Here is a 24,031-nt window from a genome sequence, read left to right as displayed (position 1 = left end):
GCTCTGGCTCCCCAGCAGACTGGACACAGCTGTTTGTGAGGCTGCCTCACTGGATCAATTGTCTCTCCTTCCCAAGTCATGCTGCCATTTTATCATTAAATCACTATTAATATCAAAACTGGAAGTCTCCCCAAGCCCTGAATAAAGTCCATCACAGAGTTCTCCAGCTGAAACCAATATTCCAGCTGCTGCTCCTGGGAAAAGCAATGTGTTTTTTTGACATCCAACTATGCTAAAAGAAGCTGGCCACCAGATAAAGGCAGCCCACAATGACTCAGTGAGCACCAGCACTTTTGCCCAAGCCTGGTCTGAAAGCCACTGACATCAGTAGCAAACCTTTATTTCAACAAAGATACATTTGGCATTAGCCCTCAAAACCCTCATTCAGGGTCCCAGCTACACTTCATGAACATCTCTGCTGCTTTCATCTCCCTGTTAGGTGCTGTTGTGCCCTGCCTGGGGACAGTGTTGATCCCCTGAGTGCCTCCAGGCAGGCCAAGGCTTCCCAGGGCCAGGACACAATTTGGAAATTTCTGGTGCCCTTCATCCACCAAGCTTAAAAGGGGACAGGACAGGAAGTGTGTCCTACCAGACTGCTCTGCTCCTACACCTTCCCAAATGCTGCCAGCCCCTCCTTGCCAGGAAAAAGTTCTATCTTCCAGGCTCACAGAGAATAAATTCTGCATTTTGGCACTTTCATGCACTTGTAGGTAGCAACTGATACAAAGTAAATGCTTCAGATACATGGCTGAGTGGCAGCTCTGCCAGGAGTTTGCATTTGTACCTGTCCTGCAGACACAACTGCTCTGCCTGCAAACAGCATGGATGCTGCAGGTGTGGTTTAAGGCTTCATGCAAGTCTTGGGGGAAAAGTGCCCTTCACCCCAGAGATAAACCTGCCCTCCTTCTCTTCCACCCCCTTTGCAGAGCTGGCTCTGACCAGATCCAGATCCATCCTCCAGGTCTTTTCACTTCTCCCGTGTTTTAATTGCTTCTGTTTTACATCTGGGTGACCAAAGCTCAAGAGAAACAAGTTCAAAGGCTTTCTCAAATCACAGTACAACAGTAGGTGGTCACCCCTATGGCAATCACACATCTTAAAACCAGGAAAAAGGAAAATGAAGGAAATAATTGCAGTGTCTGCACAGGCCCCATGCTGTCAGTTATCCCTGATGGGGAGTGTCTGCTCCCTGTTTCCTTCCTGCTGGCTCAGCCCCAGGCAGGCAGAGGCAGCACTGACAGCCCAGGGATGGATCAGCACCATCAGTAACTCCTACCTGGTGTCCAGAGTGACTGAATATTGCCTTCAGCTGCCTGAATACAGACATTTAATGCCACTTCAAAACCTCAAAGTATTCAAGGCATTCACACGGATGTGACACAGCCTCTCCAGGAGCCCACACCACAAAGGGTAGGCAGAGGCACCCAGGAGAGAGGGTGAGAAGAGCCACAGCCTCCATGGGGCCTGGCTCCTCATCTCATGTGCTGAGCTGTGAACACCAATTCACTACCCAGCTGCAGTTTGCTGGGCTTCTTAGGCTGCCTGTGTGGCTGGAGCTAAAGATACCCCAGGCAGAGCCATCAGCCTTTCTATCACCTGAGCAGCCCTGAGCTGTGTGAGCCTTCCTTCCCTCAATCCCTTCTGCAAAGTGCAAACGCCCAAACTCAGAGGAATGCACAAGACCCAGGGGATTGTCCTTTGAGGCTGCAGACACTGCAGGGACTCACCTGGGAACACCCCAAAGGCTACACAGGCTCCTCTCAGGACAGTTATTGGATTACTGCTTCGATGCTTTGTGCTTTAGGCTCTGCCAGACGGCTTTAATCAGCTGGTAATGTGACACTTCCTTCTATAAAGACCTGAGACCTACTTCCCTGGCAGCATGCCTTTTCCTCCAGGAGGTCAGTCTGCATCCCTGATTTCTCATGTGTTACGACAGAGGGATGAAGGAGAAAAATAAAATTATCAAGGCAGTTGTAATTTCGATGTAAACCTGACAGGACATCCTGTTCAAAAAGGATATCTCAAGGAGCTCTTGAGGCTGGCTCATTTCAGCTTCAGACAGCAGGAGAGACTCAGCTCAAAACTCTTGACTTACTCCAAATTCCCTCTGGGTTTAAGTGCTTGACATGATTAAGGAATGAGAAGTGAATCTCAAAAGAAATCAGAGGTGACACAACAAACCGTGGATACAAATTTGAGCAGAAGTGCACTGCAAAAGAGATGTTATCTACTAGTCCAGAAAGTTTACTGAATAACCTACCTTATGAGATTTCTGGAGACAGGAGTGGTGCTCAGACCTGGTGCTCAGATCCTAACTGCCCCAAAATCTGCCCTCCAGTTCTAACTTCCTTTACTTTATATGTAGTTTTCTTGTCCAACTCCCATCTTTCATCACTCTCCACTCTTTTGCTAAGCCACATTTAGCAAGCAATGTCAAAAAATATCACAGGAAAAAAAGCCAGCCAAGGTGGTCCCTCCACAGCCATATGTGATCTTCACGTTGAAAAGTGTTACAAAACATCCTGAGTGAAACACTTAGGACTCAGGCTAAAAACTTGGACACCCCCATCTCACCTGGATGCACGGGTACCTTGCTTGGAGAAGGAGCTGGAAGCACCTCCTGCCCCTCTTTTCACCCAGCAGACAACAGGATGAAAATTTCTGGACAGTCTCTTATGCCACATGTGACCAGGCAAAGCCAGTCTTGTTATTGCTAGCATGCAAACTTTGTTGTCACTGCTTGCTATAAAAAAGCTTTAGTTGGGCATGAATGAAAGCCAATGACTAAAACATTGTATGAAATTGATTTAATAAGGTTCAATGATTGAAACAGGAAAGATTTTCCTTGACAAATTGTTACAGGCCAGATTCAGCCTTCTGTGACCAGCTCTGCTGTCAGCCTAATTGAAATTTGTGCAGTAAAGGGGCAACAGCCTTTGCTCTCAATTAACTCGGAAGAAAAGTAGAAATCTTTTCAATCCTTCTGAGTTATCAGCCCTTCTTTCATCTGTTTGTGTTGTTGGTTTTTGGTTTTTTTTTTCCTGAGTATTAATACAGCTATTAAGAATATTTGGGGATACCATAATTCACAACCATAATTTAGGACCATAAGAAAAAAGCTTTAAAATCTAGGATTAGAGAACAGGAGAAAAATGGTATTTTGTTTTGAGGAAGGAGGTAGCAATTTGCTACAAATACCACTTATAAGGGCTGCATCTGGTCACAGCTCATTCTGTCACAGACTTCTGGCTGCAGATTGATTTGGATGTATCGAGTGTTTCCTAGATTTTGGTTACAGATATAAAAAATCCAATTCTGCCACTCTTGATTATACTGACCAGCACATCCTTTGGAATTACTCCTTAAGGCTTAACTGAACTTTGTTTGTGGGGAAAAGTAACACCTCATGGTAAATGAGTCCTTGAATCTGGATGCAAGAAAATTTGGGGCCAGCCCCACCTTGGATTAGGTCTGTTTCACACGAGCTAAAGGCCACACTCCCAGGAATGTCTCGACATGCTGCTGACCCCTGCTTGCCCTGAAAGCAGCAACGCGTGTGTTGTTACCCTGATGGGGATCCTGACATCTTGAGCAAGCAGGAGGCATTATCTGGGCTCCAGGGAGGAGCAGCCAGTGTAGCTGCAGGCAACTTTCTGTGAGAATCTCCTTCTCAGGAAAATATCCTTATTAATAAAACAGTAGGGAATGCGGAAAAGCAGACTGATCTCAGAGTAAAATGTTTCTTGGGGAGTTCCCTGAGGAGTCAGTAGCAGCTTGTTATGGAACTAACAAGGCTTTTACTGCTGCAGCCATGTGAATGAGAAATATTTCAGCGTTAGGAGCAGCTAATAGAGGCACAAAGCAGGAAAGCTGGGCAAGCAGAACCAGTGCCTTGAATAACAAAACTCACAGCTACTGGAAAACCTCCTGAAAGCTTCTGAGTATGAAACAATCCATGACCTAATTAGGTGGCACTGTTGCTGAAAAATAGAGGAAGGAACAGAAAGAAAGCAGAGGGAAGATTAAAGTGAGAGAGACAGAGAGTCCTTAATACTCAGGAGATGAGTCCAAGCTGGAGCTGACCAAGCCTGATGCTTTATTTAACACACACTAACACTCCATGAGGGAGGAGGGAGGCACAGATGAAAGAGACTTGCTCCTCACTCATGGAAAGTCTCCTCACATTTTACACACTGAGATGAATGAGGGAAACAGACAGGAAACACCACAATATGTTGGGATCTGGAATTAACTAATATCCATGCTGGTTTCTGCTATGAAAAGACCACATTTTTCTCCAAAGGGAAAAAATGGGTTAGGTATCCCTAAGCAGCCTTGTAGGGAACAAGTATTACAGTGAACTGGGCCACAACATGATAAGGATGTGATCTATTCTGCATCTTTCCCCCAATAATTCCCCATCAGCCATGGCAGAAGCACAGTTCAGAGGCAAACTGGCACCTCTGAGCCAGACAGAGCACAGCTCATGTGCACAGGTTACTTGGGTGACACAAAGGAGTTCTCTGCAGGAGCAGGCTCAGCCAAAGCTACACTAAACCCTTGAGGCCATCACATGAGGCTGCAGGGGAGTAATCAGAAATATCCATATGGATACTGCTGTGGAGTGCTCGGCCTTTTCCAAGGCAAGAGGAAACCCCAAACCATCTAATCAACAGCAGACTACACCCAAGGAGACTACACACCACCCCAAGCACCAAGGGAGCACAGGACACACTTCTCACTCAGCAGGGCTGTCAGATTCTTTCTGAAGAAATGATAGGCCAGACTGTTAATTAGGGTGCACAGTCCCAGTGCTGATTTCAGTGAGCTCTGCTGATTTAAATGGCAAGGTTCTGGTATCTCCCATGTGCTACTAGAAGTGGAGAAGAGCGGGGCCAGCCAAATCCTTGTCACCTCTCAGCCCAAGAGGTCCCTGGCTCTGTTGCAGCTGGCTTCCCACAGACACTGCTGTGAGCAGCTCTGGGCCAAGGAGAGCTGATGAGGTGCAGCAGCCTCATCTGGCTGCCAGTCAAGTATGACAGCCTGCACTTGAACTACACACTCATTCCAACAGGGAACCAAAGCTACAGGGATTTGGCCTGAGCATCAGATGTGTGAAGTCTTTGAACTAAGTTCCTTTAAACTCAGTTCTCCCCACAGAAAGCATTTGTACAACTGCCTGATCAAAAAGCATCGATAAATCGAGTCATGACTCCCCTTCCTCTCACTGCAGTATTCACTATTCCCAAAGGATCAGGTCTGAGTCCTTCACTCACTGCACTCTGTGACTGATCTGCTTCATCCCCACACCAGGAGCTGCTGCAAAGTGCTGCTGTTTTGGGGTGGGTGGCACAGAGGGTCCCTGTCCCTGGCTGAAGGACAAGCAGACACACCCAGCTCCTGGCAGCAGCCTGAGTTACCACCCAGCACTGATGGGAGTTGTGCTCCTCATGATCCAGCTTTAGGCAGCTGAGCTGTGAGAGAACTGCATATGAGGAGCTGTGCCACTGCCCTGGCCTTTCCCCAGAGCAGTACAGGTACCACTGCAGGGAGCTGGGCCAGCCCAGCCCTGTGCTGTGCTGTGAGTGCCACAGCTCTACCCTACATGTACCTCATAGGAACATGCAACCTCACAGGATGTGCCACTGTCTGTGCACAGCTGTGCCCCAAAATGCTTCAACCAGGAGTGCAGACATCCCTGAGCCACTGCTGTTTGCATCACAGGCACAGGGAGAGGTTGCCATGAGCACCAGCAGCAGTCATGCCCACCCACACCAGTGCAGCCCACGCAGGGACATCACATGCCAGGGAGAAAGGCTCTGTGTGGGCTCACTCAGTGCTCAGGGAGAGCAGCTCCTTCCCTGAGGCCACACTGAGCCTGTGACAGAGGCCAGAGATGGATGCAGACACCCCTATCCTAAACCAGCCATACAACCACAATCATATCCTCTCCTCTGATTTGGGATAAATCTCCAGGTTTTCCACAATCAGTTCATACTCCACTAAAAGCAAACACAGACATTTCAGAAAGCAGAAAAGCTTGGTGAGAATGAAACCTCACAATACATTCCAGTTCTGCCTAAGAAAATAGACACCTTAGAAACCAGGGAACAGCTCAGCTCAGTTTTTCTCTTCCAGCCTCTTCATCACAGTCTCTGCCTCCAGTGCCCAAGGATGGGAATGGCTCCTGTGCACTGCAGGGCTCCTGTTGCATCAGCCGTGCAGGGGGAGATGAGCAGAGCCTGGGGCTGTCCCTGCTCTGCTGTAGGTACCACTGCACACACAATGCCACGGGCTCACCCTGAAAACAACAGGCTGACAAAGGGGGAAGGGTCAGGCTCTGCTTTCCCAGTCTCTAAGGTTTTCTAAGACCCGGCTCCTTCAGTCCCACAGCACTCAGTGAATGGCTGGTTAAAGCAGTTCCACACTAACTGAAAGGAGGCTGCTGTATATTTTAACTGCGGGTTTTAGCCTGATTTTTATCCCTGAACTACAGCACGCTTAACAAAGATGACTTCAGAGGGAAAAAACCATTCCTTAATTTAAAATTGTACTTACTGAGAGTGCCTGTGAAAGTCTCTACGGGGAGTGCAGTGTCTCTGAAGCCCGTCTCGGCAGCAGCAAAGTTTCTCTCCCGCCTTGCACACGCGGGATGTGAAGGCAGAGCCGGGACGCGCTCTGTGCTGAGCTGTGCTGCTGCGGGCTCTCCTGTGTATCGTTGCCAAGGCTCCCGGGGCAGACTCCAAAGCTCCCAGATTGGCCCTGGCCGAGGCATTCCTAATCAAATGCTCCTTTCAGCACGGCCACGGGCATCACACAGGGCTGGGAATAGCAGCGTTTGCTTTAACTCAGGTAAAGATAAACTCCTATTAAGTGCTCTCATCAGTTTGAAATACGGCTTATTAGCGAAACATTTTCTATCTGGAATTGTAACATGTTAAAAACGATGTTACTTTTTTTTTGAAATAAATAAACTTTCTGCCTCACCCCCCTGCTTTGAGCTGCTCCAAGATCTCGGAAACAATGTCAGGATTGAAGTCTGCCCCCAGGTTTGATGCTAAAATCTGCAGTTGAATCAGCTATTTCTGAACAACTGTAAAAATCTGCTATGCCAAAATGTCATGATCTGCAGGTAAATGATTCTTGATGGAAACATGGAATTCATAAAATCAACTGCTGCAGAAACACAGAATTAAACTTTTGCATTATGGCAACAGGTCCTGGACACTCGGCTCTTGTGGTGCCAAGGTTTTTCTCAAAGATATCACAGTCCAAAATACAAAATGTGTGAAGTTTCAGAGAGCAAGAAATAGTCAGATAAGAGGAAGACAGAAGTCAAAAGTGCAGCAGAAACCAAACTTGTCTATCTGAACAAAATATGACCTCTCTGCTACCTCTCAAATCAGTATTACAGGTGGTCTGTAATACCCAGAGTATTACAGGAGTATTTTGGGCTCTCATCCTTTTGAATTTGTTGTCCCTTCATAATGTGTTAGTTGTGTTAATGGCTATTCCGTATCTTAGTGGTGGCTGAGATGGAAAAGGCTCACAGAGCTCATGGAAGCCTGTGCAAAACCAGAAGAGGTGAACAGACATTTAAAAATCTCATTTTCCAGTGTTACAGCTGATCCTAAATGCACTCCAGCTTCCTTGTTCAACATTAGTATGTGTTTCTACCGGTGAGTCAACTACAATAAGAATGTTTACATTATGGAAGTCAGATCAAAGCATTTTATAATTATCAGTATGACTGATCTGACATGTTTTTTTCTTTTTTTCCCTATTGCTCACAAACAGGCCTGAAAATTACTTCTTGAGTTAGGGTAGGCAACATTTTTCAGTATCTTTCAAATTTTAATGGTATAGAAAACACACTTCCTGCCCTTTTCTATAATTTAATCATAAACTAGACCAACATCTGTAATTCAGATTTCTGCAACAATGGAAATTTTTGAATGGTGAATTTTGCTGACAGGGGTTGCTCAAAGTGGAAAATATCAAATATTCCCAATATTTAAGTTTTCAGGGAGGATATACTTTAATCCTCTTCTTTCTTCCTACAGTTACCATTATGGGTGTGTAAGTAACTTAAAATGAACTCCTTGTACAAGACCACGTGTAATATGGTTGGAGTAAACCGGTTAAATGTCCCCTCCCAGAAGGGCCTCAGTTCCTGACTTCAAATAATAGGGTTGAAAAGGAGAGTGGTCAAGAAAGTACCACGGGAAGGTAACTCTGGTTTTGCATCTGAGTTTTTATACTTCACTGTACGCCCAGACACATTCTGGAAGAAGAATAAACTGCTCTTCTGCCAGCTCCTGGCACTGCATTTACACTGAGCCCTGGAGTGCTCTGCCTCCAACCAGCTTCATCACTCAGCCCAAAAGAGATTAAGCGTGAATAGTTCTGCCAAAAGGATGATCATCTGTTAATGGAGCTACTTCTGGACACCCCGGGGAGCGAGGCACCTGAGACAGCTCATGCTCTTTGCACACAGATGCTGAAGGCACATCACTCTCAGGCAGGCAAGGCTCTGTTTCTAGGTCAAACCACTGCACAGCTGGGCCTGATGCCTGGAACATTTAAGAATACAGAGCCAAGGGTTCAGGGCAGAGGGTGAAGACAGTTTTCCAGCAGTTAGGATGTCCTGGGGTATGAACTGAGAGGGGAGGGCTCCACACATCACAGCAAAGACTGGCAAATATTACACTTAAATAAACCAAGCATGTTTAAAAATGTATCTCTTCCATTCACAATTTCCATGAATTTTTCAGAAGGTCTAAGAAGGTCTAATTCTGAAAAGGTAAATTAACTCCTTATCTCTTCATACTTAAAGCTTTTTAAAAAGCAGGCCTGAAGTCTGGAATAAATTCAGCAGGCAGCAATGTCTTGACCTTACATAGGAATATTTGCTTAATAAAACTATGGCTTTATCAGACTGTTTCCTTCTGTTTCCTTTCTGGTGGGTAATGGAAGGTACACCCACCACTTCACTTTGACGGGTGTAACCCAGAAAAGCCTCAGCTCGCTGTAAAAACGCCAAGTGATACGTTTCTTTGTTAGAAGATGCCTCGGGGCTCTTGTCGCATTCTTCTAAACACGTCAGGAAAAACGAAATGCATTGTTAACAGCTAGTAGAAAAGCACTACACATTAGTCATTCTTCTCCTGAATGGAAAAGAACAATTTCTCATGAAATATCGTTCCCATTATATTCCTAGATTGCTTTGTTGGGTAGCTGCCCTGTCTTTCACAAGCCTCAGGCTGAAAATAGGAATTCTGAAAGAGAAATTTTGATACTCCTGAAAAGAATTAAAGGAAAATATGAAAGTTCTCACTAGAAGAATTTTGTAAAGACTAGTGCCAACCAATTTCTTGAAGTATTCTTAAGGATTAAACAAAAATCAAGTTAAAATGAAAAACTGAAGCTTCTACTCTTGAAAGACATCAAAATGAGAAACTCTGAAATTCACAAATAATTTCCTTTTTCCCGAGCCAAAATGTTGTCAAAATCAGCATTTTATGGACATTTCAACTTTGAGAGGAAACAGCTTTACCATTGAATTTGACACATCCAGCATCTCAGCCAGAAATGCCAATGCAAAAAGAGAAGTTGCAAGACACACAGAGAAGAAACACACCCAGCTGGCAGAGCAGAGGTGCGGGTGTGTTAAAAATAGGTTAGAAACTGCTGTAAAATAGTTGATAGATCATTAAGCATGTACTGTTAGTTTGGTTATTATATTGTAAAAGGTACTCAATGTACCATATTACACCTCAGTAAAGTGCACCAAGCGAAACGAGCCAGCCAGGACACAACTGTAATGGGCCAGTCAAGCGCCTTCAACCTTCACGCACATGAAGGATCCAAAAAGAAACCAATCCAAAGGGACAAAAAAACAGGATAAAAAGGGGCTTCTGACCCACTGAATTTGTGCTGCTCCATCTGGGACATGGCTGCTGAGCAGCCCCAGCGCCAGCGCTGCAGCATCCTCGACGGGAACGCTCCTGCTCGGCCCGGGCCCCCTTGCCTTAGGCCTTTCTTTTTCTTATAATAAATGATGAAATCACTTTAGTACCGGGGGTCTGCTCTCGTTTTTAACAGGTGCAGTGTCTGTGTGTCCAGGGCTCCTCCACTGCCCTGTGCCAGCTCAGTGCCCGCTTCTGGCACAGCAGCGTGGCCATGGCAGCGCTGTCCTGTCCCAGGGGCTCTGCTGGGGATCCCTCTGCAATCAGCTTTTCCTGCCTGGCCAGGGCTGCTGGCCCTACTGCTGCAGGCCCCAATGCTGCAGGCCCCAATGCTGCTGGCCCTACTGCTGCAGGCCCCAATGCTGCTGGCCCTACTGCTGCAGGCCCCAATGCTGCAGGCCCCAATGCTGCAGGCCCTACTGCTGCAGGCCCCAATGCTGCTGGCCCCAATGCTGCAGGCCCCAATGCTGCAGGCCCCAATGCTGCAGGCCCCAATGCTGCAGGCCCTACTGCTGCAGGCCCCAATGCTGCAGGCCCCAATGCTGCAGGCCCCAATGCTGCTGGCCCTACTGCTGCTGGCCCTACTGCTGCTGGCCCCAATGCTGCAGGCCCCAATGCTGCTGGCCCCAATGCTGCAGGCCCCAATGCTGCAGGCCCCAATGCTGCTGGCCCTACTGCTGCTGGCCCCAATGCTGCTGGCCCTAATGCTGCTGGCCCCAATGCTGCTGGCCCCAATGCTGCTGGCCCCAATGCTGCAGGCCCCAATTCTGCAGGCCCCAATGCTGCTGGCCCCAATGCTGCTGGCCCCAATGCTGCAGGCCCCAATGCTGCAGGCCCTACTGCTGCTGGCCCTAATGCTGCAGGCCCCAATGCTGCTGGCCCTACTGCTGCTGGCCCCAATGCTGCTGGCCCCAATGCTGCAGGCCCCAATGCTGCTGGCCCCAATGCTGCTGGCCCCAATGCTGCTGGCCCTACTGCTGCTGGCCCCAATGCTGCAGGCCCTAATGCTGCTTTTGTGGCCCAGCATTGTCCTGCAGAAAGGCTTCAGCCGCTCCTCAATGCCTGTCAGAGCACACCAGGGCTGCTCTATGGCTGAGCTTTCTCCTGGTGCCACAGCAGAACCGCGGCTATTTATGGCTACTTATCCTCTGCCTTATTTCCAGTTCCGAGCAGGGCACACAAAGACATGGATAAATGGCAATTAAATCAGCCACAATGGGTTGTGTTAACTAATGGTAACTAAGAAGCCACCTTGATCCCTCTCTGCATCTAAGATATTCACCACACGACACTGAGGCCCCAGTGAACAAAGACTTTTCAATTTCGGATTAAAAGCGTTGCATTGGAAATAGCTCTGGTAAAGCCCAGCAGCAGATTACAACAGGCAAAGAGGGACAAATGAATGGCTGAGAGAAGCCAGTGGGGATAAGCATTTGCACTGGAAGAAGGGGTGCAACCAAACCCACTATTTTTTAAGAAGTTTTACCACCTTCCCATGGTTCTGGCACCTGCAAACTGCCTGGAGGAGAGAGAAATTCTGTGGACTGGCTGTTGTAAAAAAGCCTGATTCCACTTGCTGGAGTTCCGGTTCTTTAGGATCAAAATCTGGGAAAAAAAATATCCCAGTCCTTGGGAGACTTAACCAAAAGCTGCACCAGTAAGAATGAGACTGAGCCCCAGCACAACTGGAGAAGCCAGACCCAGGGCAGGGTGTGAGCTGTCTCCAAGAGCACATGTTGGAAGTTGCAGTTTTTCATAGGAAGACTTTATTTGTTTCCAGCTTGCATGATTGCTTCTGAAAGCATGGCTTCCTCCTTTCAGGATTTTCCTGCAGAAAATTTTGTGAGTTGCTCTCCAGATGATTCACATTTAGTCCTAGAGACTATTTTTAGCTGCTTTTATTTCAGCACACGTTCTTGGAGAGCCCCTGCTATTTATGTGGTCGACATTTCCCTCCTCTTGGCTCCGCTGGGGAGAAGCTCCACGAGGCAGTTTTTGGGAGCACAGCCTGCAGATCATTCCTCCTTTTGTGTGTTCCACACAGCAGAGCTGGAGCACTCCTGAGGTTGGCAGCAGCACTTTTTATCACCATGAAGACACATAATGGAAAGCAAATAAGCCAAGGAAAATCAAACACACTTCAGCTCCTCAGAATGTTTGCAAGGCCATTCTCAGGCTGGTTTGGGCAAAGGTCTGATGATCTGGACATTGAAGGCGTAACCATGCAGCAAATACAGAGACAGTTGTGTACAACTGAGCAATAAAAAACATGAGAAAATTGCTGCAATATGACTGGGGTAAACCTGATACCAGGACATGAAGTCACCTCTTTGTTAGGGTCACAGAGCTTTGAAAAAATGGGAGATATTAAATTATCAGTGGGTCCACAGCCAACATCAAGGTAGGTGTACATATGTTGTTCAAGCTGGACACTGATGTCTTAGGGATTAGTTTTATAGTGTTGACACAGATATTATGGGATATAGCTAGCAACAACCCAAACCACACACACCTAAATAATGTTTCCAGCCCAAGAGGCAGCTCTGCAATTTGGAAACTGCCTTGCATCAGCTTTCACTGATTTCTTTCACATATGGGAATAGTGCTGAAGTATGAAACCATTTTTGCACTGGAGAAGTCCCACGGATGAAGGTCTGTCTTGCTTTAATGAAACCCATAAAAAAGGCTCTTTTTATGACACACCAAAGATTAATATTGTAAAGTTTCTGCTGCTCTTCCAAGTGTGGTTAAATTTTTTGAATGAGTCTAAATTTTTGGCTGGATAGAATTTGGATTCATGCATGCACACACAGAGTCAGGACACATCACAAACACTGGGAAACCCAACTAAACCAGAAGGGAATGAGCTGGAGGCAAAGACAAAAAGCAATTTCAAGCTATACATGTTAAGCAATTGTAATTTTTATCTTTGCTGTCTTCCCTGGTTTACAAGTAAATCTCTATCATGGTGACATTCAGCACACTCTAATATACAACCCCATCTTTTAAGAGCATCCCGTATATTGATCCCCAAAGTATGGCTCAAGCTTATTATCTTATAATCTGCTAGGTTAGGAAGAGCTCCTGGGGAGCCAACATATGGATGCACTGTGAGCACATTATCAGCAGCTCAGCCCATTGCACTGAGCAGTGGAGCTGGGCACACTCTTTCCTTGTGGCCAATATGGTAACAATTAGGGCTGCTCTGTGGTTCAGTAGACTAAAAGATTTGACAGACCAAATTTATCCCAGGAGTATTTCAAAGAAGATGAAGGAGTTACACCAGGAGTCATGGCCCACCGTGCTCCTCTCCTTGAAACCCCTGCTTGAAAATATGAGTTATTTGCACAGTGAAGTCTGGGCTACTAAACAGTAATTAGACAGCTACATGGGAAAGAATTACCTGATTGTGAGATGATTAATTAGTATGCTGTCAGATATGATTATCCTGGATCTAGGGAATGCAGCACATTTGTTCTTTGCTCCTTACAAGATGATGATGGCAACATGAAGCACTTCTGCCCTAAATCCCTGAATGCACAGCACAAGAGCACAGGCAGTAACACTCAGCACCCAGGGCTTTAATAAAGGTAGGAATAATCAGGACAGACTGACACAGCTCTGTCCTGTGACAGGAGGTCAAAAACAGACAAGGAAACAGCTTCACAAAGACACCTGCACCATACCTCAAATGCACTCCATGCACCACTCCTGACATCAAGTGCAGCCTTCCAGCAGGAGAGAAGCAATTTCTGATCACCTCTGTTTGGCAGTGTAGGCACCATGCTTCAAGACCATCAGCTCCAAATTTTAGCATTGCAAATTTTTTTCAGCCTTGTAAATTTTAAAAATGCCTGTAGGGACTGGAGGATAAACAGCACACTCACCTGTGGCTCCTGAGACATCAGGGAAAGGCAGGAAGGCTGATGTGATAGGGAGAAGCAAGATTTCCAAAACTGGCTGCTTCCAGCAAAACACAGCCTGACCTAATCAACTGAACATGCCTTTTGTACAACGGTGCAGCAAACTTATAATGCCACCCTTGTGCAGTTTTTTAAAGTAGATTTGACACCTAGCAATCTCCCTGGACCAGCAGCTTCATAGACTAGTGCAGGTAAGCAAGACAGGCATGTGCCTTCAGCACCATCCTGGGCTTTGATCCTTTCCCTGGCTGAGGCAAAGGAGCCCTGCTTTGCTCTGCCTTTCATTTGGGAAGGCTCTGCAGACAGAGGAACAAGGAAAAGCACTCTGGAAAATTATTAGCCTTTGAAATTCAGTATCAAATTCCACCTACATGCACAGAAGTACTGCTGTTATAGATGCTCAGATAGAAAAGCAGACAGGGCACTAGCTGAGCCCCAGGTACCTGTCCTCACGATGATGGAATCTTCTGTGACCTCAGTGGTATGCAGGCACCTGGCTTATCTGGAAACCAATCTGACTCTGCCACCGACCGGGGCCTTATCCCTGAACAGCTCAATTTATCTTCAGACTTGGATGAATAACAATTTTCTAGCTCCCAGAGAAGCTGCAACAGGAATTTATTAGAGCCTGTGAAGCACTTTGATAGTATAATAATGGAATAAGTATTGTAAATAGTTTTTATGCTAATTCCTTCATCTACATAAATCTGGCCTCAGCCTCCAGGAATTTAACTGATATATGGGAGGTGGAATAAATCTCTCTGAAGTTACAAGCCTCTGTACCAAGCTTGCAGAGCATTTCCACATCTCTCCACCCGTGTAGGGCCACCCCACAGTTGTCTCTGCAGGATAAGGGAAAGCAGCTGCTGTGAGATGATAATGAGTGATAGCCCCAGTGCATTGGGAATTGTGCTGCTTCCCTCAGCTTTGGCACCGGCCTTCAGGGGAAACAAGAAGGATGGCAACCCCTTTAAAATCCCCCAATGACTAAGGCCATGCCCACCCAGCTCTCTGGGATGGAGGTGTGTGGGCAGCTTTTCCTGGCTGTTCCATTGTTCCAGCTGGGGTCTCCCCACTCCTGTAAGTAAATGTCATTAGCACTTCTCACATTCCAACTCTCCTGCTGGGGCAGCTCCTGGCAAATTCTTAATTCCAGATAAAACAAAGCACCAAGGTGCTTCAGAACCAGCCCCTTTGGAACATCAGGAATAATGTCCCTGTGCACACTGGTGACACAAGGCCTCCCAGCCACCACCTCCCTGGGAGCCCTCAGCATCACCACCAGGGTGCTGAGCACACTGTGCTGAACTTGGCCTCTGTGTCACCCCTCAGCTAGACAGTCCCAATTAACAACCTTGTGTGGGCCCAACCAGCTCTAGACAATATTTTCAAATGTGACCACTGTGAAAGGAAAAAAAAAATAGGTCAAGGGGATTATGCAGGGTGACTAATGATTGCTGCATGCTGGGCTGAGATGTGAAGTCTGGCTGTGTTTTCAAAGGTGAATAATAATATGTCCTTGTCTGACCTGTGGTGCTGTTGACATTTTTTCTGAGTTGATGCCTCCAAAAATCCCCATTAGACTGGAAGCTTGAACACCCACCATGAATGATGGCAGTGGAAGGACTGCCAAAGTGGAAGGACTATCAAACTTTGCAGAACTCCCGTTTAAGTTTCACTTAATTTCTTAAAAGCCAGGCAGCAGAGGCAATTATTTAACTGTCAAGCCCTTTTGGAGTTGTTTGCTGAGGGATGTGGCTGCTGTTCCCAGACTTGGGGCAGCACATGTTAATTCCATGACAGTTCTCTGGAGCTGGACAAGAGATAAGAGGAGGGGGCTACTCTGCTCAGTACAGCTGGCAACTACAGTCATGTGAATGTGCCCTGCCAGCCAGCTTGCCATCCAGACAGTCAGAACTTATCGTTTTATCCTTATTTTACTGATAGGGAGGACAGCATGGTATATGGAGGGCATGGTTCAGCTGCCCGTCCCAAAAATCATGGGAGGTTTGTAGTAATAAGAAAATGAATTCAGCTGTTTTCTCTCCTGGTCCTGTGTTTAGCATTAGAGTCCCTCCAAATACACCTTTCATTAGCAGTGAAGGTAGAATTAATTTTTCTTGGCTGACAAATGTTCATTAGCCAAGTATTTGTATCAACTTCTCTGCCCTGGTCACAGAAATACTCCCTTTTCTAGCTACAGAAATTGGAAGAAAAAGCAACCCAGCTATAGCTCAGCCAAACCTCCAGCTCCCCACAGGAACTCTGGGGCAACAAGTGCTGCAGCAGCCTGAGAGAATGACAGAACAGCCTTTTGTTTCTGTTATGGTCCCTTCACAGGCACTAAGACTATAAATATCAGCAGAACGAAGTTTCCTCGACAAACACAGATATCCCAGGAAAAACATAACCCCTGTTCAGTCTCACTGTGAACAGGAACTGGGAGACATTTGGTGTCAGACAGCAAGGCCTTCACATGGCTGCTGGCAGCCTGGCAAGAGCAGGGTGTGATGATGCCAGACTGGGTGTGCTGGGCTGAGCCTGGAGCAGGGAACAGCAGGTGCAGATCTGCTGTAGGAAGCAAGACACCTTCAATTCATACATTTATTTCAGGATGCCTCAGGGAAAACTCCCAGCTTCAGCAGAAATGTACAGCTGCCCAACAAAGCTCACGAGTGTGGGCAAGGCTGTAACAATATTAACACTATCCAGACCTTTCAGACTGATTTGCACCTTTTGGGTGGTATTTGCATTTTTACAAGGCATGAGGAAGGGCAGCACCTAGGTACATCCCCTAGCTGCCTTTAGATTAGATCAGTTTTAACTCCCAGGTGATTCTACACTGACCAAAGGACAGAAATTCCTTGCTATAGCAACAGCAGAGCTCTGTGACTGAACAGGTATGGCCCAGGCAAGGCCTTTCAATGGGGTCCCACTGAGGCATTGCTAAGTCCAGGCTTGAGCTCCTCACTCCTGAGGTACAGTACAGAACGCAGCAGAGGATCCACTTCTGCCCCATTGTTGGGTCTCTGCAATCACAGGCTGAGAAGAATAATTTTGTACAAATTCCCTGATTTAAATCAATCCCAAAGTGACTTTTTTAAAGAAAAGTCTGCTGGAGCTAACAGTCTGATTGTTCCATAAATCAATTTCTTTCCCAAGTGTAAAATCTCCGCTTGCTCATTCCGTGTCTTTCATCCTAATTAAATAGTGATGTGAAGTAATCAGCAGTATTGTCAATGGCCTGGTGCTGCACAGATACTTCTGAATATACAATATTAGAGGGAAATGAAGCTAATGAAGAAGATTCCCAGCCAGCACCTGCACCATGACCTACAGTGCAGACTGGAATCATCCACTGAAAACCAAGACACCCCATGGCTGTGGGCTGAGTCCAGCCAAGGGCCTGCAGTGCCCCATGTGCTGTAAAGAACAGGTCATGGAAAGGGCCCTCCCTGTGCTAAGTATGACCTTTCTTTACCATTTCAGCAGGGAGCAAAATATCTCTAGTTACCTTTCACATTCTATTTCCATAATCTGCTCAAATTAAAACACTGAACTGCTCTTAAACACTGATCCCTGCCCTTGACACTCACCTCTCCCTTCTAATTAATCACATTCAGTGTGGAAGTGTTGGGATGCCATGAGAATTGAGGCAGTGAGCTGTCAGCACAGGGGAAACTCTGAGAGCCCCTGAGTCATCCAAGAAGCAGTTACAGATGTGAAGTGCCTCAGGAAGCAGGAAGGTGTGGGCTCCACGTGGTTCTTGTTACCCAGGGGCTCTCATGGAAGCCTCAGGGGTGCCAGAGCAGCCCCAGCCTCCTGGAAGTGGGACGTGGTGCCTCCCCAAGCAGACCTGCCATGCCAGCCCCAGAGAGCCATGCTAACAGAGGTGAGAGGGGATGTCCTTACCCAGTCTGAACCCCTGGGAGCTTATTCAGGAGAGTCCTTCCTCTCTTGGGTATCAGTTCCCCCACAGGAAAGAAGACCTTGCATAGGAAGGTGAGTCCATGCACAATGCAAGTATCTAAGTCAAACTAAATATGACCACTCAGTAAATCTTGAAATACTCCTACTAGTGCTGCTTTCTTCCCTTTCCAATGTCTTCCTTCTAAAATGAAGTGATCCTGTTCTCCCAGGAGAGAGGCAAAGGAACACAAGACAGGCACTATAAAAATACAATCAAGAGAGTCTGTCTCTTCCTGTGAAGGTTTTTGATCTAGTAAGACTAGACACAAGCTAGAGGAAAAGCATGTCCCTCAACAGTACAGCAAGTAATGCCCTGGCTCTAAGTCAGGAAGCATCTGATGATTTTGTTTATGGGGGAAATTTAGTGACCTTCAATAACTGTAGAGAAAGTGCTCCAGGACATTCCCCAGCCCTAGGACCTTGCCTCACAAAGCACATGGGGCTGTGTTATTCAGTACATTTCACTGCTAAAACTTTTCTTTGTAAATCAGCAGGGTATCAGTCACTCTTGGCAGGGCACCTTCTGCAGTATCTGAGCACAAACTCCTTCCCCTTTGATATGAGAGCCACACCATGACACAGGATGTCTCCTGATGGCAGTATTTTCTCAGGGTGCAGTAATCTGAGAAGGCTTCCTCAGAGTCCTTTTATAGGCAAGGAATTGTAGTAGAGAACAGTTGAACTCTGAATTTACTGCACAAAACTCCCTTTTATAATTCCCCATAATATCTCACTATTGCTTGGCAGTGAGACAAACAGAAACATTTAAGTGCAGTTTCAAAACACAGTGTAAGGAGAAAGCTGATGATTTACCCTGCCACTTGACTAACAACTTCCCAGGTGACAAACCTGTGGCAGCTCCCACAGGCAGATAACCCTGCAAAGTGTGATTCATAGTGGGATGGTTGTTGATCCTCGTGCTGAACAGTTCAGAGGAAAACAAATATCTGTGAAAGGCAATATTTATCTATTAGTCTCATAAAATATTCTGCATTACTGATTTCCATAAAAATCAGATCTCAGAGGTGCAGTGAAATACTGACTTCATTCATTATTCAGGTCTCCTCACTTTTTCACAATAATAACTAGTTTGTGAAATATTCTGAGGAGTGACAAGCCATTTTAAATTCTGAAACTCTGAAAACCCAAAGAGAACCCTGCCAAAGGTGGAGCTGTAAGAGTTGGAAGGAGGGATATATATGGGTAAAGCTCCTACTGTAACAGTCTCCAAAGCTTACAAGGTGGGAAAAAAACTCACAACCAGCTCAGCAGGAACACAGACTTGTTTCTCTTATGTTCTTAAATTGATTTTTATCATCTAAGAATCTGACAAACAGTTCTTCATGGCTCCCCTCTCCATTCTGGACAGGTTCCCACCTTGCATGCACTAGACCTTTCCATGATTGTGCCTCGGGGCATTGTAACCATATGTCCATCTCCTGATGAAAGACACATGCCCCAGTTACCCACAGAAATGTTCCCCAATGGCATTAGACTTCAAGGACACAATGATTAAGAACTCACTGAAGCAACAAACACCAATACTTTTTTCAACATGCATATGGCAGTAATAAATGCAGAACAGTTACAGATATAGGAAACTTCTTGCAGAGAATATACAAAAATACACAAGGTTCTGTCCGTTATTCTGTCACCAAAATAAGACAAACATCCTCTCTGTCAGTTGAAGAAGGTGGCAGCACAGTCAAGTCAGTTGAGAAGCTCTCCCCATTTTAAATGATGTCAGGCTTTGTTAGAGCGCTATGAATAAATTTCTACTGTGGGCAAGACAATTTACCTAAATATTGCACTATTCTATACAAATGGGTAGCCAAAACTCTATGATGTATTTATACCATATTTATGTATTTGCTGTACCTATTAAAGGGTGCAGAGCCTGCAAACTTTCTCTCCTCCAGTCATCATCCTGCTTGGCTCTAGTGGCATTGCACAAACACACACTGAGAAAGCCTCTTCCCCAGACAATCTGTGGAGTGAGCAGAGATTGATGCCCAGAGGTAACAAAGGAGCAGGATTCACACCAGGGCTGTCTCCTCACCGACTCTCAGGCTCCACAGCTCAGGACAAATCAAAACCTCTTGCAAAGTCAAACACTTTGTTATCACAGGCTTATTTGCACAGGCTGGCACAAGCTCCAAGGAATCACTCTTTTTGATATGCCTTTTCTGCGTTGTGCATTCCCTTTCCAAACCCTTCCTAGCCCTGGTGGTCCAGACTGAGCCACCAGATTTACACTGTCAGCCCAAAATACTCATCAGCATTTGCGTCAGCTCTGTGTCAACACTGCCATGGTTATATTATTGTTATTATTCCAACTTACATTTTCCAGCAGCTTATCATAACCCAGTTCCAAAACAAGCCTGGGATCAGGGTACACATCCACCCCAACAGGCTGCTCTGCCTCAGGGTCTGTTCCCCAGCTGATGCTGGAGTCAGCTGGGCATTTACACTAACAGCCTGGGTAAAAAGGTGAGCCAAATAGCAAGTTTGGCAAATTAAATCCTAATGAACACAGCCTCTCAGGGGCCTAATTAATCCTGCCTAGCTTTCTGTAAACTCAGAAAATGTAACAATTGACAGTTTCTTTCCTATTTCTCACCTGTAGCTGTTGGAGCAAGGACAGCTTCTCTCCACTTTAACCAGCGCTGAAACTGGTTCTGCAAGGAAAGAAATGATCTCCCTGTTCCATGGAGCTTAGGATGAACCTCAGCAGCCTCTTGCTGGCACATAATTGCTCAACAGAAGCTGCATTTCAGTGATTCCCATCCTAGCAAGGCCTCTGTGTCCCTGACTGAAAGAAGGTCAAATAGCCCGTATCTCTTCTTAATTTTTAATCGCAATTTCATGCTGTTATTTCAGCTGCTGGAGGCAGTGTAGCACAAATCCCTCAGGAGTAATTCCTAGATACTCTCTTGTAGGCTGGCCTACTTTTTCTTCCTGTTCAGTCACAAATTGTTTCTCTGAGCCCAGATGTGTGACAGTGCTGGCAAAGCTGCCTCCACCCAGACAAAGACATTCTACACCGCAGCATGTAAAAAAAAAAAAAATTAAAAAAAAATTACCTTTTGATTCTTCTCCAGTTTCTAAAAACAGATAGGATAATCAAGATCTCATTTTAGCTCTATCAGCCCAGCTGAGTACTGGTTTAATTTTAAACAGTTCTGCTGCCTCTGATGCAGGACATTGCCATGGTGGCACTTGTGTGACACTTTGCTGTGGCAGATCCCACAGCAGGACCAGGTCACAGCCATGCCAGGAGAACCTGGGGACACCTGAGAGAGCAGGACAAAGACCACGTGCTTTTGTGGGGACTTTGGATGTGGCAAGAGCTGGGACTGACGTGACAGACAAAGGACGTGGGAAAGGTGTCCTGGAGCTTTCCTAACTGGGAAAAGAATTGGGCAATTTCATGAACTGTCTGGGTCACTTTGGTGGCAATTCTTGAGGCTACTGGAATAATGAACCCTGAAACACTGTCTCAGCACAGCAACAGCTGTGTGACAGAAATGACTCCTGTAAGATTTCACCCATGGAAGAATGTTTTTATTTTAGTGGGAAAGTTTCTAGCAGTATGTGCAGCTATTGTTTTGAAAAATGACAGAAGCTACTTTCAAAAAATGACACTGCTCTCAGGTTTGTCAGAGAAATTCAAAGGGAGAAAAGAAGCAGTCAGATCCTTTTTGTTTGCTTGAGCAATGAGGTATTTTGCTGGTTTTATCAGTTAGAACATCCCTCTGTGGTTGACTTTCTCTTTACAGTTTCATAGTAACCTGGAATCTTGGTTTTATCATCCAGCTTTTACACATTTACATAGAAATTTCTTGTTCTGAAAAAAACCAATAACCAAACCCACAAACAAATAAAAAAATACAACTAATTTAAACCAATGTTATTTACTAAAAAAAACCTCATATACTTCAATTTCACAGCCTTATCACTGTAAATATTCCAAGAAGAAGACAACTGTGCATTGTCCCACAATCTTCCATAAATGAAGCAGAAATTTCCCCAAGCAGCAAGGAGAAATGATACAAAGTAGAATAAGAAATTAAAAAAAAAACCAACAAAACAAGTAAACAAGTAAGAAAGAACCAGTGTCAATTTATAGAGTGGAGGACAAAGGTTTCCTTGTCAAGCAAGTGTCAAGAAAGCCAGTGAATGCTCTGGGCCGTGCCCTCATAGAGCTACTTTTATTACAGATATTTTGTATTTGTGTATCAGGCAGGAGTTGCTCACCACCCTCTGACCAAGCAGTTGCATTTCTTTCACAGGAACACAAAGCAAGGCAAGTGCTGCCATAATATTTCTTTGCTTTTGTTGCTAAGAATGCTGTACTCAGGACACACCACAAATTGGACAGATTTTCAGCGCATCAAACAAAAGGAAAAAGGCACAAAACCACAAAGCCATATTTACCTGAAGGACTAAATCAATAGGGATGAGACCTCCTCAATAAAAGAGACCAACTTTTAGCTTTCAGTCATTTCACAGCTTCTACCTAAAGACTGTGCCACAGCCTAAATTGGTTTATCCAAGGATGGGAGGAATATTTTGCCATGGCAACTGACAATTTCAGAAAAAACACCCCCAAAACTGTGCTCTGTCAGAAAATCAGCAGATTAAAAGGTTGAAGATAATGACTCAGAAAGAAAATTCAGGTTGAGACAGAAAATGTCTATTAAGTGGTTCTGCCAAAGAGAGGGGTGACAGGCTTCAAAATGGTAAAGCTCTGAATGCTATACAAAACTCTACCTGGGTCACAGAAAAGAAATACTCAAAAAAAAAAAAAAAAAAAGAGATCTATAGATAACAATAAGTGTACAGAATGACTTTGCTGTGGATGCCTGGAAGGATGCTCCAGTTGGAGCCGAGTCACAGCTGTGACGTCTGAACCACACTTCCCCCTGTCTCAAACCACCCAGCCAAATTTAGCCCTAAGAAACAGTAAAATTTAACTCAGACACAACCCTGTGGGGAAGCAAACAATCTTTGGCCCCTCACTGATTTATGCTTCTATTACAGTGGTTCACCTGCAAGAGCAGGTGCTTAAAATTTAAACCAGCTAACTGGCAGAATTTGTACAAAAGCACTGTCACAGATTCAGCCCAGATGCTGGATTCTCACAGGGCCCTACCTGAATCAACACTTTGCACTGAGACACTCCATTCTGAGGGCTGTGCCTTCTCTGCCCAGCCCTGCTGGCCTCAGACACTGGGGCTGCATTTGGGGTGCTGTGCCAAGAACTTCACAGGAAAAGATTTCTCCAGCCTACAGGCTCTAAGATCTCAGAGTATTTTTGTTGACCTAGCCCAGGATGAGAAAGTCAAAAACTCAGATTTCTCTCTAAAGAAAACCCAAAATACATTTTGAGAAAGAGAATAATTATTTTTGACCAGACCAGAGTGTGTTATTTCTTTTGAGTTACTTTATGTGTATTTTATACCACAACTGAGCAAAAATGAGTCAGGGGCGAAGTAATTTCCCCTTTAAAAATGTCAGTGTGTGATGTTCCACCAAATCAAAAATTCAAGCTGGTTTTAAAAAAAGAAAATAATCTTCAATCTCATTTATGGTTGTGTTTGGAGGAGTTGGCATTTATTTTGTTGAAAGGTGCCTGCCTTGCCCCAAGTGCAGAACTGCTCATTCTCAGTACAGCAGTTCTTCAGGGCAACATTTCAGAATCAGCTTGAGCAGCCAGAGAGGCAGGTTATTTTTATGCAGGTGTTTTGACCAAGGACAGTTATTTTTGCATGTATGCACAAACCTAAAAAATAAAATTCAGAATATCACCAGGTGAAAGCAGGCAATTTCCCTGTAAATGAATGCCAAATGGTGGCACACCATGCTCTTCACTGCTCTGGGTAATTGCTCACTGGGGGTTTCTCAGCAGCTGTAGTTAATGTTGCTTTTTGATGCTCAAAAAAAAAATAGGATAAATGAATTGCTTAGAGTACTGCCTGCAGAGGTTACAATAAACTTCTCACTGGGGCAGACAGTGCACACTGCCTGTGTCAAATCCTGCCCAGGAACAGGCACTTCTTTCTCTCTATAGCTGTATGGCTGTATTAGGAAGCTTTTCTCCCACCTTACCCCTCCAGAAAGGATTCAGTCAACGACCTTGGGAACAAGCCCAGAGGTTGATCTAAC

General features: G+C 45.5%; 2 protein-coding genes across 5 annotated transcripts in view; one reads left to right on the top strand and one right to left on the bottom strand.

Annotated features, from left to right (window-relative positions):
- Positions 1–10,676, top strand: part of LOC139602020 (keratin-associated protein 4-4-like) — a 29,420-nt gene extending 18,744 nt beyond the window's left edge. The window contains exon 3 of the mRNA XM_071451481.1: positions 10,257–10,676. Coding sequence (XP_071307582.1) covers positions 10,257–10,676 — 420 coding nt within the window. The remainder of the gene's footprint in view (positions 1–10,256) is intronic.
- The window catches only part of RAB11FIP4 (RAB11 family interacting protein 4), a 121,234-nt gene that overhangs the window by 44,771 nt on the left and 52,432 nt on the right, over positions 1–24,031 (bottom strand). The window contains exon 1 of one of the 4 annotated variants that reach the window (XM_071451252.1): positions 6,562–6,718. The exons of the other annotated variants lie outside the window; for them this stretch is intronic. The gene's annotated coding sequence lies outside the window, so the exon portion shown is untranslated. Of the gene's footprint in view, positions 1–6,561; positions 6,719–24,031 lie in introns of those variants that run through there. 4 annotated transcript variants of the gene reach the window in all.

The sequence above is a fragment of the Agelaius tricolor genome, unplaced genomic scaffold, assembly GCF_023055355.1.
Source record: "Agelaius tricolor isolate 1412-34295 unplaced genomic scaffold, bAgeTri1.0.p SCAF_32, whole genome shotgun sequence".
NCBI classification, from domain to species: domain Eukaryota; kingdom Metazoa; phylum Chordata; class Aves; order Passeriformes; family Icteridae; genus Agelaius; species Agelaius tricolor.
Note: the sequence above shows the minus strand (reverse complement) of the source record. Positions and strands in the feature narration are given on the sequence as shown.